Here is a 16,210-nt window from a genome sequence, read left to right as displayed (position 1 = left end):
GATTCTAATATTTTTTATAATTGCTAAAAAAATATAGACTGTTTTACATATGGTAGGAATGTTCTGCAGCAAAAAAAGTATTGACATAGTATCTGTGAAGTAAACTACGAAGTGCCCTGTTACCTAGTGTTTATTTTAGTCGGTCAAGTACAAAAAATTCAGAAAGATCGATCCATAGGTTTTTAAGGAATCTTATAGTAGCAGCAAAACATTTTTTGGCAAAATATTGGACACAGGAAATGTTACCTTCAGTTGATATTCAGCTTAGAAAATGCGAATCGATTATGCTTATGGATAAAACTGCAGTGTATTGCAAACATTTATGGGGGGAGGGGTTCATGCAAAACTGAATTCAGAGATGTGGACTGGAAAAAGAGTGAAGCTTGAAGAGAATGTAAAATTAGAAGTTTTGGCATGTGCATAATAAGATGGTTTCTATGAAGCATTTAATATCCATGTAAATTCTTGTATTTTCTTGCTTTTTCTAATACTGTATGTGGTATTTAGATGTATGCTTTATTATTGTGTTACAATGTTTTCTCTCCTCAAAAAAAAAAAGAGGAGAACTTTTTGCAAAAGACAGAGGGAAAAGGCTGTTGAAGAAGCAGCAACATTCAAATACCTGTACAATTAAGATGGATGTATGCATACATCTATGTATTTCAGAAACAAAGCATTACAACTTGACTGTGGGAAAAGTTCAAGAACAACATTTGTGAAGATCTCAGAAAATGCCTTCATAAACAAAATTATAATTTGGTCTTCAGGAAGTAAATAACATTTTAAGAACACATGGATTAACCAATGAGAAAATAGGATTACACATTCTAGAATGTGGAAACCTTCTACAACAAGTAATAGTAGATTAGGTTGCTAAAATATATATTGGTCTATCCATGAAACCAAAAGCTGCACCTGAACAAGTACTAATAAATGATGAAATCCTGCTAGGGATACAATGCACACAACATTACCCTCACCCCAAAGTATTTTTAGGTGTGCCAGAAAGGCATAGGAAAATATTTTTTATCTAACATAATTATCAATATTATTAGGACATGGAAGAAAATGCATTACAATGTCTTGGACTACAATAGCAGCTACGTTATTAAAAGACAGAACAATAGTACATAGGCAATTTAAATTACCACTTACTCTTATTGACAATTCTGTTATCAACATTATCACCAAGCTGTAAAGAAGCAAAAAATATCCAGGAAATTAATTCTATGGGATGAGTAATCTCTTGTATCAACAAATGTTCTTATGTTTAAAATGCAAACACATATGGAAAAATAATTCTATTAAGAGGCCTTTGATGGATTTTACCAGTTGTACCTCACTCATCATGCCATGCAATAATAAACATTTGATTGAAGGGAAGCCTACTTCAACCAATGTTCATAATACTTAAGTTAAGAAAAACACGAGAGTACAGTCCAAGGATACATCTGTACAATATGTTATCCAAGAGGGGAATGGAACTATACCAATACATAGATTTATATAAAACTGCTATTAGAGTTCTAGAACAGGGCTTAACACCTGACATATTAACTGCAGTCTGTGGAGCTACTGTAAAAGATGAGACTGTTCTTCAGCAATTAATGTCTGTTAACCCTGGCTGCAAAAATGACCACTGTGATTACATTAACAATAATGTCGTTCCTAAAATGATGGAGAAAGCAAAACATTACAGCAAAGGGAAATTATGAAGTATCTCACAATTTCTGAATTCATTAGAAAGTAGTGGGCTATCTCCGTGTAAATTAACATTTTAAAGGGAGCTATTGTAATTCTGCTGTGAAAATTAAATCTTAAAACAGATTAGATTACTGAATGGTACCAGTGTACAAATACTGAATATGTTTGGTAGGAATTTAGATGTCTGGGAAGCAGAGGAAGCAATTAGACATTGAGTAATACTATGAATTAAGGGTGTACAAGAAAAAAAATCGGTTTTCCTGCTTCAGAAATTGCTTATTGACCAGCTTCGGTATGCTCCATAAACAGTGTATTTGACCCAATGGGGAGGCAGGAGGGGGTTTCCTTAAGCAGGGCCATCTCCTGGCCCCTTCCACAGTGGGTGAAGGTAAGCAGTGGAGCTATAGCCCCTCTGCTTGGACGCTCTGTTTGCCTGCTTTGGGAGCAGCCAGGGAATCTCCTGGCCCCTTCTGCAGCGGGTGAAGGGAAGTGGCTAGGCTAGGAAGGGGCTAGGCTTAAGCCTGCAGCCCCGCCGCCGGACACTGTTCGCCAGCTGCAGAATGTGCCAGGGAATCCCCTGGCCACTTCCACAGTGGGCGAAGGGAAGCGGCAGGGCTTCTTCACCGTGCTGCGAATGACAGCAGCGAGGCATTCAGTTTCAAACTGAATGCCTCACTTCTTCACGCAATGTGATCTCATTGGGTGAAGAAGCAAGGCATTCAGTTTGAAGCTGAACACCAGTCTTCACCAGCTTGCAAGCAGCAGGGAAAGTGACCTTTAAACTTCAGCTGGCCCATGGGGGAGGAATCCCCCCCCCGCTGGCCAGCTGAAGCCAGCCACAGGGTTTGAAAGTGCCCTGAAGTGATCCAAATTGCTTCGGGAAGCTTTGATTTGGCATTTCCAAATCAGTGCCAGCATGCTGGGCCTGATTCGGAAATCTTGAATCTTTACAAATTGGGTCCTATTCAGATATTTTTCCCGAATTGGAAATCCACATTGCACACCTCTACTATGAGTAGTAGATTTAACACCAGCACACACAATATATTCATTTGAACTGCAAAACCAATAATTTCCTGTAGGACCAGCCTTTGCGATTACAATGAACAACAGTCTAGAACGTACATTAACAAATGTAGGATTATAGTTAAAAGACCCACAGTGCACTCCAAATCAAGTTACTCCCTTCTAAACACATTGACTTTAATGGATTAGGAAGGGTATAACTGTCTTTAGGATTGCATTTCTAGTCTTTACACATAGAATTATATATTGATTGTTGCAAGCTACATCATTTGAATTTAAAGCTTTACGTTTGCAGCAATACATTCTGAGGATATTGTAGATACAAAGGAGCATGAATGTCAAATGTAGTATTCAAAGACATATTTTAATTGAAAACAGCAATACAGATGGTAATAGAAGATTAAGGTCAAGAAAAAATATTCTTAAATTACATAAAAAAGAAATACACATGCGGTAAATTGATTTTTTTTATTAGAAAAAGTTATTTATATATATATGCAAAATCAAAGAATGTACTATAGCAAAAATATACAACAGGAAGTAATTGGAAGTAGATACATGACTAAACAAATATTCTGAAATTTTGCTTATAACTAACAACAAATGTTTACAGTAAACATTGTTTTGCTTTTTCCATGAAATGTCAACAAAAAGCCTACAGTGCATTTCTTGAAAATACATGCACATGGCATAGGATTAATGTTTCTGCATGTGTCTCATATTGTGTGCCCTGTAAAAAAGTTTTAAAAAATTAAATTGACAAATGTTTTGAATTAATGTGTTCAACGTTCCCAATCAACAATGGAATACAGATCATATAATGCAGTTTCAAAAGAGAATTATAGAAACATGAGAAGATGCCAAGATAGAATCTGTATATTTTGTTGTGGGTCTCATGACCATCTGTAGGGTGCTGTGCTTGTGGTAACAAAGTCTCTGACTCAGGTTGGCTGAGCTGGTGTGCTGGCATAGAATGTTCAGTTGTGCAGGGAATTAAATAATTTTCACTCCACTTTCTATGAGGGAATTAAAAATATCACACAGAAGCTGACTGAGGGCTGGAAAGAGTTCTGTGATGCAGAACTAATGGACACCTAGAGGCAAAGAGGCTGGAGATAGAATACAGTGTAGGCTAAGAAGGAGAAACCTGAAAGATAGGTGACATTAAGAAAAGCGCAGTTGAGAAAGGACACTGAGGCAAGAAAGGGCTAATTGTGGAAGGCACTATAAGGAAATTGCATAGCGTTGAAGTCCAGGACAAACTATACTATGAAATGTGAGGGAAAGAGAAAGGAATGCTAGGTAGAGTGGCTAAAGGGAATGGTTGCTAGGTCTTCTTTTTTTAAAAAAAAATTCTAACATAGAAAACTACAAAAAACTACAGAAATATAAAGGAAAAAAGGGGACTGGGGAAAAGGGAAGAGCAACATATAAACAGAAAACACACACTACATCTACATGTCTTGTATTCCCTTCATACTGCAATTTTTCTTTAAAGTTAACTTTCTAATATGCTATCAGATTGGTAGATCTTATAAAATACAGACTACATTCAGGATCAGGTCTTCTTCCCCCCCACCCTGAGTCTCGGTCTCAGTTCTCTCTGCGCAGCTACAATACCTGCGCTCGTTCCCTCCTCCCCCCCACTCTCCCCTTCAGACTTTGGACTTTCTTCTTGCTGAAACTCCTGATGGTTAAACAAAAAGTCCCTCAGCTGTACTTCCAATGTTATCTTGTAGGTTTGATCCTTGTATCTGAACCAGATGTCTTCTGGAAACAACCATTTGTATTTTACTTCACATTTCCTCAAGAAAGCCGCAAGTCTTTTATATTTAAATCTTCTTTTACGAGCCAAAAATGGAACATCCTTCAATATCTTAACCTTATTGCCCAGATAGTCCAAGTCCACATTATACGAATTATATAAGATGGTGTCCCGAGTCTTCTTAGATGAAAAGTCAATAATAATCTCGTGAGGCAGCTGACGCTTCATTGCATATTTTGAAGATGTCCGACGGACTTCCAGAATATCGCTTTTTAACTCTTCTTTAGTTGCCTTAGTGAATGACGCCAAAAGTTCCGACACTAAATCTTTTAAATTTTCACTTTGCTCCTCTTTTACATTCTGAAGACGCAGTACCGTTTGGGCACGGTCCACTTGTAATCCTATTATTTGATTCTCCAAGAGCTTCACTTCTTTACTTGTTGCTTTCATGAGTACTACGTTTTCGCGTGCAGACTGCTCTGCTCCAGACGCTGTTTCTTTAATGGTTTTCACTTCGCTTTCCACTGAATCAACCTTTTGCCCCATTTCATTTAACTTCGCTACAAAGAGCTGCATAGCTTCAAAGACCACTCGTCTGACCATCTCTTCCAGGGTTTCCCCCTTCCCCTGTAACATCGCCATCACCGATTTACTCATCGCAGGGCTCTGCTTTTTCGTCGCCATCTTAGGGGGGGGCGCCAGCTAAGTTCCGAAACTCCGTGGAGGGGAAGAAATCCGCGCCTTCTTAGCTTCAACTCCCACCAATCCTTCGCATACGCTTAGAAATCAGAAGGGATTCGCTTACTTACAGGTGTTCACCTTAAATCTGCTTATTGCCGTTCTCCATGGCCCGGCGGCACGCAATGTGCTGCACAAGTCTGCCGGCCTCCGTTGGAGCAAACGGGCAATTTACCCCCTGCATTGCTTTCAGGGGGTTCTTCCCGCCGCGCTCCGGACCCTGACCCCCTCACTGGGAGTCCTGAGGGTTAACCCTCACAGGTCAACCGCCCAATCAGGCTGCTCGGACGTTTCCTCCCGGACCTGCGGAGAGGAGCGTCCGACATGGCCGGGAAAACGAAACCGAATCCGGTTGCTAGGTCTTCTAATGGGAATTCTCTAGATATACCTTCTGCTGTCACAGCAGAATTCTGCCCTAGAAACTGAACGGGGCAATGAAAACCAAAATATGGGAGTGGATGGGGTGGATTTCACATATAGATTTAAATTAACTAGCCATTTATTCATCTTATGTATTTCATATTGATTGTTCTCTTTTAAAACTTCTCTTCACTCTCAGTCAGCCCATTAAAGCCGATGTCCTTTTCGTTCATGGTCTTTTGGGGGCAGCATTTAAAACTTGGCGGCAACAGGACATTGAGCAGACTGCGAACGAGAAGGAATTGGATACAGAAGATGATTATAGTGAATGTTGGCCGAAGGTATGGAGACAATTACTAATGCTTATTTTGTATAGTGGCTTGGAGCAGGGTACAGATTCCTGTTATCTTGAAAGTCACAGTGTCACCTCAAGCAGGTCTCTGGAGAGGCTGCATTTAAATGTCCTAAATAAATGAATAAATATTTCATCTTTACCTGCCATAGGGGATTGTTGCGAGGATAAAAATGTAGTAATACCCATCTATGCAGCCCTGGATTTCTTGGAAGGGTAGGATATAAATGTGAAATAATGGGTAAAAAAAGCAGTTTAAACTAAAGAGTGGTTTCTGATGATAGTTTAAGCAGGAAACCTGGTTGCCCTTACCTATGGTTACCATTATCACAGATGTTATAGTTAACCATGGTTAGGCTCACCAATGGGTATCTGTTCTGTAGGGGGAAGAAGTAAGGATACAATTTTTGCATGCGTTGGCTGTACGAAATCTCCCTGAACTCTTAGAAAGAGTTACAAGTAGTATTAGGCAAAGGTCTTGCCGGGTCTCTCCTCCCTTGTGACATGATTGTTGTTAAGTCTTGATGCAGTATGTGTGTGTGTGAATGAGAGGTGCAACAGAAAGATCTTTTGCTACTAGTTTCAGATTATGTTCAAACCTGTTTCCTTTAGGCTGCTGCATTTCTTTTAGCAGGGCTTTAATACTTTTTAGCTGGTGCATAACGAAGTAGATATTTTGTTCCTCACCAGCTGCATTCAGACATTTCAACAAACATCTGTTTGTTCTTGTGTTTTTTTTATCAATATATCTTTATTAAAAAATATAACAATAAACTATTAAACTATATACAATCATGAATTTTCAGTCATACAAGAAGTTAATACTAAAATCCATTAATAAATACATACATCAAAATTAATAAACACATAACGTCATAATAAGTAATCTGTTTCATCTTGTTGATGAGCATGAAGGCAGATTGTTCTTATACTTGCATATTCCCTCCCTGACCTTATTCCTTCTTGTGTAGAGAGTATGATTGAAAGCTTCCTGGTGAGGGAAACTTTGAATCCAGATTACATTTGCCATGATGTCTGATTGCAAACAGGAGTTAGTTTCTTCCTCATGAATCCTGTATTAGAGTCTCTGTTTGTGGGGAGGACATGCATTTCAGTTTGCTCAGGCATATTGCAGTAAATTGGAAATTGAAGGCATCCCAGAGCAGGAAGTTTTCAATCACACACCATATGTGAAGACAGGAGGAAAGTGTAAGGAAGAGTGTGTGAGCATGAAATCAAATTATATTCTTTGATTCAAAGAGACATTTGTTGAGATGTTTGATTTCCCCCCACTATATTTATGTATTAGAAAAGCATCACCTGCTGAATTCTGAGGCCTGCTAGCAGACTAGCAGCTTTGTTTCAATGGTGGATATAACTAATCAACCATAGACTATAGGGATTTGGCGTGGAAAGGGTCAAGTAAAAATGTCCTCATTGGTCACAGCTTTTATTGAGCTGCCGCGTATGCTAATGCTTAATTTTTTAAAATGTTGACAGACTTACGGCAGTTTCAAAATTATCTCTTCTGTGACTATATTTTACTCTTTTAAATTAGGATCTGCTTTGAAAATAGGTTGCTAGGCTTTATTTCAATGCCTGAAACTCAAACAATGTTACATGAATTCATTTGGGTTTTTGTCATGTTTTTGTGTCTTTTAAATTTAGACATGGTTAGCATCTGACTGTCCTATGCTTAGAATTATATCTGTGGAATATGATACCCACCTGAGTGACTGGAGAGCAAAATGTCCTGTGGAGAGCTACAGGTAACAAATGGAAAATGTGCAACCTGGGGAGAACTGGAGGAGAACCTGATTTGTATTTATGTTTTGTAAAGCATCTCATATTGTTAGATGACAGTTAAAATGAAAGTCAAGAAATGTTGTAACTTGGGATGTGCACTTCGGGTTTCCAATTTGGGTTTTTAATCTGAATCTGCCCTGATTTGGAAAGATTTGGGATTCCCAAATCAGTTCCAGAATTGCTGAGACGATTCAGGAATCCCGAAGCAAAGCTTTCTGAAGCGATTTGTATCACTTCAGAAAGCTTCGGGCAAAGCAGAAGCAGCATTGCAAACAGCAAGAAAAGTGCTACTTCCTTTCAAACTTCCTGCCCCACTGCTTTTTCCCCCCGATGGGAGGGGGAGGAGGGAAGTTTGAAAGCAGGGCAGAAAGTTTGAAAGCCATTCTTTTCATGCCACCTGCAAGCGCAAGAAAAGGGTGGCTTTCAAATACCGCACAGCTTTCTTCAGAAGAAAGCATTTGAGACTTAAAGCCTCCTCTTTTCGTTCTACTTGCAAGCAGCAAGAAAAGGGTTGCTTTGAGCTTTGGTGTGCTCGGTAAAGATTCTTGAATCTTTATGGAGCGTACTGAATGATTTAAACACCCGAATCTCAAAGCACCTTGCCACTTCGGGATTCAGGTTATTCCAAATTGTTTTCCCACTTCAAGTAAACCTGAAGTGGGAAACCCGAATCTTTTTTGGGTGCTCACCCCTAGTTGTAACCATTATAGATTGACATATGAAAATTTATTATGTTCTGTGTGCTCAAATTTGAGAAAGTGTTTTTAGGATTGGTCAGTACCAGCCTTTTAAACTTAAAGAACAGCTTTATTGTACATTGGTTTCAGTATTATCTGCTTTATCTGGAAGCAAATCTGCAGTGTCTCAACAACAAGACTTTTTCTGGTCCTGCTCCCCAAAACCTTTTTTAACTAGAAGTGCCATGAACCGAATCTGTAATTCTGTATGCAAGCATTTGCTCTGCTTCTTGTAATGGCTATTCCCCCTTTTTTACTGTAAAATTGCTTGTCTTTCAGTGGATGATTCTGGAGGAGGGCAGCATTTCTTTATATCCCAAATGAACTTTTCTGTATCATTTTGAAAATAAGATTTCATCTAGAAAAGTGGGAATCATTTTTATTCCACTTCAGGTGCAGAAAAGTCTAAGGCTGGCTCTGAATTTGGACTTGCTTTGTGTTGCTTTGTTCACTGGATTTGCACAGAGAAAAGTTACAGCAGAATAATGACTATCAGAGATATATCTGTTTTTTATTCAGCTCTTTTTACATATTGATGTTCAGAAAGCTAATAACATGATTCCATTGGAAGAAACTGTATTCTTCTATAGAAAGAACTGAACCCTTGACCAGAACTCTTGCTATTCTGATATTACAGCAAATTGTGTTACTTTAAGCATAATGTGAAGCATCAGAAGAGATTCGCAAGCAGTTCTGAAAAGTTTGTCGCTATTTATGGGCGTTCTGTCTTTCAAAGAGTGTATCTGTAGTGATATCTAGGGCCCCTAGACAACTTCTGGAACCCGTTTGCTGCTCGTTAGAAACAAGTCTCCCTACTGTCCTGAAGCTTTAAACAGTAAAAAGCCTAATAGGGGCTCCTTAGTGAACTCTAGCTACAGTCCTGTACACACATGTTTAAATCTCATTGACAGGGGTGGGATGTAAGTAGCTTGAGTACATGTAGTATCTCTTTCATATCCATACCAACTAGGATGAGTATCAACCAGCTGCCTTCAATCAGGATGCACATCATAAGCAGAATGTATTATATTCATTGCTGCTAAGTATCTTGTTTACTGCACTGATATTCAAATATATCAGGATACTCTTTCAACATTGACTAGTAATGCCTACACCCCTTTCATGGAACCCCTGTGCAGTGAACAGGATTCTGGGAGATGTTGAGCCTCAGTGCCCCAGATGAAAGGTGCATGAGATTTTTGGCATGTCCAGCACTCCCCTGTGGCTGCACACTGCAGAAGAAAAGCAGACTACCTTTCATGGAAGTGTGTCTACCGTTACTATTTTTTCCATCAAAGACCCTAGGTTTCCCCAGAATGCAGTTAGAAAGTCACTGCTTTACTGCATTTGCATCCTCTGTTTACTTTTTTCTCATTCCTTTGCAGGGAGTCTCTTGCCTATAGGAGTTCTGAGCTTCTCAAGAAACTAAGAGCTGCCGGTATTGGAGACAGACCTCTTGTATGGATGTCACACAGCATGGGGGGCAAGTCCATTGACTCCTTTTTAAAATTTGAAATGAACACTTGAGTTACTTTAAAAAGCAACAACAAGCTCTTTAAAGTGGGTATAAAAGGCTTAGGGTAAAACCCTGTTTCCACGTGAAAGCAATTCAAAACTAATTACTCTACATTTCATCAGAGCCATTGTAGGAAGTGACATAATAAGCTGACTTTAGTTGGAATGAATGCTGATCTTGACCTTTGAGTTTTTGCTGTGCAATTCGGGGAATTTCAGATGGGAGACTGTAAACTCTGATATGTGTCCATGTGTGGCTGTGTTTACACAAAAACATCAGAAAACACTGACTAGATGAGAACAGAGGTCAGTCTAATCCAGAATCCTGTTTTACACAGTAGCTGGACACATGCCTTTGGGTAGCCCACAGGCAGCAGCCTTCCTCAGCTCTTGCCCCTGAGCAACAGCTGCTCTGTAGTTTCTGTCCATACCTGCCATGCTACCCTGTGCTTGACACAGTTGCAACTGATAGCGTAATAAAGCAGTCTGTTTATAAAAGGTTACCTAATAAGTGTCTCTATATTATGGTACCTTGTGCAAGTGTCAGCTGATCAGACTTGATGTCTTGCATTGGTGTTTTAGGATGAGATAGTGCCAGTGGCTGCAGTTTGTAAATTATACTTCATCAAGTGTGGTTTTGGTATGATCAGTTCACTGGGATCTCAATGCTGAAAGACCATTCAAACATATGGCATTTCATTTTCACCAAATTGTTCATGAGATTTTGGGTAATACCAGGGCCGGATCTACGGGGCGGCAGGGGGGGTAGTCTGCCCCCGGTGCCGCCAGGGAGGGGGCACCGGGAGCAGCTCCCAGCTGCTGGAGCCTGCAGGCGGCAGTGCGGGCAGCCTCGCAGCCCCCACGCTGCCTTTTGCCTGCCCTGCAGGGCAGGGGGTGTGCGGCAAGCCGGCCGCCCCCTGTCCTGCGGGGAGGTGAATGGCGCGGGTGGCCTCGCAGCCCCTCGCGCTGCTTTCGCCTGCCCCGGAGGGCAGGGGGTGCGCGGCAAGCCGGCTGCCCCCCGTCCTGTGGAGCAGGCAAAAGCAGCGCGGGGGGCTGCGAAGCCGCCTGCACCATTTGCCTGTGGAGAGGCGAATGGGGTGGGCGGCTTCTCAGCCCCACACGCTGCCTCCGTCCGCCCTGTGTGATGACGTCACCAAAGTGACGTCATCATGCAGCACGAGGAGCGCGCGCACTGCACGCGCGTAAGGCAGTAAGCCAAGGGTTGCCCCGGGCGTGGGCAACCCTGGATCCAGCGCTGGGTAATACCCAACTTCCTTCACACTAGCAGCCTTGTTCAATTAGCTGGGACAACTTTGGTCACTCTTACCTGGTTAATCTGTTTTATGAAGGACAGTTGCCTCTCAGACTCTTGAGTTCTGTTACTTAGCTAATCTTTTCCCAGAGAATTCAGCATTTACTAAAAGTCCAGGGATAGAAAGGGATAATTTGGGTTTTATAGCTGCTGGATTTTTTTTCATATACATTTTCTAAGTACATATGTTGCAAGTAAATAAATAGAACTCAAATGGTAAGCGATAATAATCTCTTTTACTTGAATATTGGTAGGAATTGAAATAAAGCACAGTATTTCCGCTTAATGCCAGTCTTCTCTACCAAAATGACACAGAAAGACAGAGTGTGCTAATTTTGGTCAGTTGATTAGGACACCAATGCCTTTGAACCAGAGAATGTTGCTAAAAGAGAAATTTTGATAAAAGTTAGAAAATAATAGGAACTGAAGAGCTCAGGAAAGCTTCCGCTCTCCAGGCTTTTCACAAACTAAGCAAAACTGAGTAAGTCAGATGGGCTTTTTTACATAGGTAATAGGACTGTGTGTAAGGAAATGGTTCACAGGGATGCATTAATAAAGAAATAGGGACTATAGATTATACTATTGCATATTGTGTGTTGCTGTAAATATGCTCCTACTGGATAGTGCCACATTCACTTATGTTTGCTTATGTTTTGTTTCAGCTCTATAACAGATTTCTGCTTCTTTTAAAATTTCTACAGTCTTTACCCTGCCTATTGTATTGCTTATTGACTGTCCTATTCAATAAGCAATAAAATAAGCTATTGATCCTATTGATTTACATTATGTAATCCACCTTGAGTTTCATCAAGAAAGGCAGACTATAAATGATGCAAATAAATAATCTGCCTTCCATAATATCATATAATTCTTTTTAAAAATCCAATTGCCATTTTTTCAAAGATTATTTTATAGGTAAAGGAAGAATGTACATCATTTTGAGTATTAAAACTTTATTAATGTAAATATTAATTTAACTTTATTTCACAAATACATTTCTTGTCAGGTCTTCTAGTCAAGAAGATGTTGCTGGATGCTTCCAAGGACCCAGAAACGAATTCCATTGTAAACAACACCCGGGGAATTGTATTTTATAGCGTCCCTCATCATGGTTCTCGGTTGGCTGAATATTCAATAAACGCTAGATTTCTGCTGTTTCCTTCTGTGGAAGTTAAGGAACTCAGCAAAGGTATAGTTGTTGTGCAGTTATTTATTGTATGTGTGTGTGAACACGCATGTACATGTGAGATTTCCCCTATCAAATGTTATTGACAAAATAAATTTATGAAATGGTTGTCGAAGTGGAAAGCAGAAGAAAGCTATTGAAGCCTGAGCATAAACTATTATCAAGCTTTGTGGAGTAATTTCAGTTCATAAAATCAAAATATATATTTAACTTTATTTCTTGTTCCTTCAGATTCTCCTGCACTGAAAGCCCTGAATGACGACTTCCTCTCATTTGCTGAGGAGAAGAAGTTTCCTGTATTAAGTTTTGCAGAAACATTACCAACACGAGTTGGCAAGATGCTGAGCCTGCTTGTGGTACCAGTGGAATCTGCAGGTCTGATGTCCTCAACATTCTTTAAAAATGAACTGCTGTAGGAAAAGAGAGCTATCTGAGTTCTGTGTTATAAAAGTGTTCTAATCTGAAATGCTGATTCTTTTATAAGTTTTGATTGGCCTCACTCTAGTCCTGGGATGGGTCAATATTCTTTGGAGCCCAAAGAATATTTCCTCCTTTCTTGCTCATTAAAGATTCCTATCTTAGTCTGCTTAGTAAATCTTCGTTGCATCAGTTATGGATTACTTTACTATAGAAGTTCAGGTGCGGCCTTATATTTTTATAGGGAATAAATATGTACAACCTAAAAACTTGCTTGATTGTAAATGTTTGATGTTGTCAGAAACTGTGTTACATTTTTTGGCCATGTCATAAATGGTTATACTCTTTATTTGTGTTTAGCTGTCCACACAGAATTTATAAATATACTCAGGATCCCAGATAGTAGTGTGTGTCACTTCCTTTATATTTAATGTTGCTATTTTTCCTTCTTTTTTCCAGATCTAGGCATAGGAGAACTCATTCCAGTAGAAGTTAGCCACCTGAATATCTGCAAGCCCAAGAACAAAGATTCTTTCCTCTATCAACACACTCTAAAGTTTATTCAAGAAACTTTAGCAGGAGATCTGAGAAACTAATGAAATACTATAAGACGTGTCTTATTTATTCATGATGTCTCATGTAATTCCAAAAGACAACTGTGCTGAAGCTGTGGCTGTGTTTGTAGGGCTTTGGAGGTACAGCAGTGGGTTTTATTGCTGGCGATTTGGTCTCGAACATCTCATAATTGCAGGTGTTTGGGGTATGCTTATAGTATGAAAATGCATAAATGCCCAGTGCCAGGCCTGTCAAGAAGTCATCATATCTTTTTTTTTGTCCTCCATTTTTTTTGTTTATACTTACCTGGGAAAGTAGCAGAGTCTCTTGCAAGACATGCTAAGAAGCACATGCTGGTCCATAAGAATCATAAAAGTGCCCTTTTACCCTAGGAAAGCCCATGCTGCTTTTGTAATAATTTTGGCCAGCCGTAGGTCACAAGATGAGCATAGGATGAAACTTCTCACATATATGTACCATAGCAATGCAATGCACTAGAATAGAGCATCTGACCAAGCCCTCCTCCTCCTATATACCAGAAACACCATGCTATCTTTTGTCAAAATGTGCCATAAACCACGTACAACAAAAGTTGCACTGGCTGCGTGGGATGAAAATAGCATAGGGGTAAGGGAAACCATTTTATTATTGATTTTCTGTACTTACTTTAACTAGAGTCCTGAGTCAAAGAAAGAAGTTTTAAAGTAGTTGCTTTTATTGACTTCACTTTGTATAAAAGCCTCTGGAATAAGAATTAATGTCTCCACTAGCATCCACTAAATTATTCTGCATCCAATAAATTATTCTGAATTTAAAGCTAAGGCCAACATTGTCTGAACTTCCGTTATATATGGGCAGTATAAAGGAATACAGTATATTCCTGTATACAGGAATTTAACACAATCCTAACACTCAATGGCTCAATTGGGGGCATCGCTCTAAGCTAAGCAAGGTTTCCGGTTCTGAAACAACCAAGCAAATTATGGTAAGTAAAGAACTGCTTTACAGCTTTGAGAGCAGTGGCCTCTGAAGCCAAACAAATGACCATAACTATGGTTTGTCATTTAAAATGTGTCAAATCAAAGTTAGCATAAATCTGTTTCCCTGGTGTGCTCGCTAATTACACTCCATAGTTTTTCAGTTCAGACATTACACCAAATGATAGCTTCCTTTCCTCCACTTTGCATTGAGCCAGTGTATTTAACAGTAATACAAAAGACATCAAAAGTGAGATTTTAAAAAAACACACATTTTATCAAACAGAAGCCATTTGTGGGCAAAAATTGAGCTATAACCTGCTACTGTATTATGTTGTTTGGAAATCGTATGTACAACTGTCAAGCTGATGAAGCTCTTATATAACGCTACAAAGTGTGTAATTTTATAAAGTGTGCTCTGGTTTATATTGTAATATTATTTATGCAATAATGAATTGTCCAATGCAGTATGTATTGCTTTCAAATAAAACCAGAAAAGTATTAATGCAGGAAGAGCTATTAAATGGGGAAAGTTTTGATAACAGGGAGCTTAAAATGGATTCATACATATAAGCTGATGCTGTGGGCAAGTGAAGAACATGGACATGTGAGCTAGACCTCAGCTATGGTGAGTGTGCCTTGATGAAATAAAGTCATGAAATTTTGCCTAAGTACCCCCAGAAGAGTTTTCTATATTTCTAGCTTTGCATTTTAAAGAAAGATTATCAGAACTTTTCAGATCAGATCTTGGGAGTTGTGATTACTCAGCAGTAAATCATTTTAGAGACAACTAACAAGCCCCTCAGAACAATTAATTTTGTAAAAATGTACATTTGAACCTGATAGGCTGTCTTGATGCTGCTTTGATTTGTTAAAACTGAGTTACACAAGCAGCAATTGATTACACAGAGGAGGTTACTGCAAAGATTTATGTTTTAATGAGGCAGTTCACCAGTCAGCCACCTCTAGGCTATAATGTCAAGAGAAAGATACTACACTTAGTCAAATGAAGTGATAAAAACAACTTGCAATTTATAAATCTACTTGAATGAACTTTCCTTCTACCACATTTATTATAATGCAAATAAGCTGCCATGAAGCTGTTAAATTATCTTTTATTGTACAGAATACTGGAATTAGCAATAAACTATGCTTTTTTAAAATTTAGCCCCTTGGTATTTTATGTTGAAATACAGCTGTAAATATACCATGGCACTTTGATTTTTGAAGGCAGAGGTAAGAAGAATGTCATTTCTACTAACCTACCTTTCATTTGTGCTGATGATGAACATATCTTGCCTCCTGCTGCCTGACAGACACAGAAATGATAGGGTGAAAGTAGGAAGGAGAACAGCTAGCGTTTCTGTACAAAACCCTTTCCAGAGAGAGATGTATAGCAGTGGGCTATTTCGATAGAGCTGAAGCTCTCTTTTTCGAGTTAATGGAGGTGACTAGTCCCCGATGGCTCCTCCATCTAGAGTCGTCTACAAAGTGACAGCAACATGACTCTTGGCCGTGCCAGATGACATAGCGCGAACCAAGGTAGTAATCATTACGAGATCCCTCTGTTAGGTGCAACCACCGTGAATTATATACAGGTGAATACCACAACCAGGAGCAAATGCGTAGGTTGGGTAGGTAATGGAGAGATTAAAACCAATTTAAAAGCCGACGTGATATGGACGCTCTATATCCAGTAAACAACATACCCAACAAGGTGGGACTCTTGGTATGACCAGTCCAAGTTCACTCATACTCCT

The 16,210-nt window shown here is 39.4% G+C and overlaps 1 protein-coding gene across 1 annotated transcript in view; it reads left to right on the top strand.

The window, feature by feature from the left end:
- Nucleotides 1-15,573, top strand: part of SERAC1 (serine active site containing 1) — a 41,626-nt gene extending 26,053 nt beyond the window's left edge. Inside the window, exons 12-17 of the mRNA XM_054982968.1 lie at nucleotides 5,793-5,934; nucleotides 7,614-7,714; nucleotides 9,874-9,971; nucleotides 12,322-12,504; nucleotides 12,733-12,876; nucleotides 13,378-15,573. Of these exons, the coding sequence (XP_054838943.1) occupies nucleotides 5,793-5,934; nucleotides 7,614-7,714; nucleotides 9,874-9,971; nucleotides 12,322-12,504; nucleotides 12,733-12,876; nucleotides 13,378-13,514 (805 nt within the window). The 3' untranslated portion in view covers nucleotides 13,515-15,573. The remainder of the gene's footprint in view (nucleotides 1-5,792; nucleotides 5,935-7,613; nucleotides 7,715-9,873; nucleotides 9,972-12,321; nucleotides 12,505-12,732; nucleotides 12,877-13,377) is intronic.
- Nucleotides 15,574-16,210: the final 637 nt, after the last annotated feature.

This window comes from Eublepharis macularius, chromosome 1 (genome assembly GCF_028583425.1).
Source record: "Eublepharis macularius isolate TG4126 chromosome 1, MPM_Emac_v1.0, whole genome shotgun sequence".
Lineage (NCBI taxonomy): Eukaryota > Metazoa > Chordata > Lepidosauria > Squamata > Eublepharidae > Eublepharis > Eublepharis macularius.
Note: the sequence above shows the minus strand (reverse complement) of the source record. Positions and strands in the feature narration are given on the sequence as shown.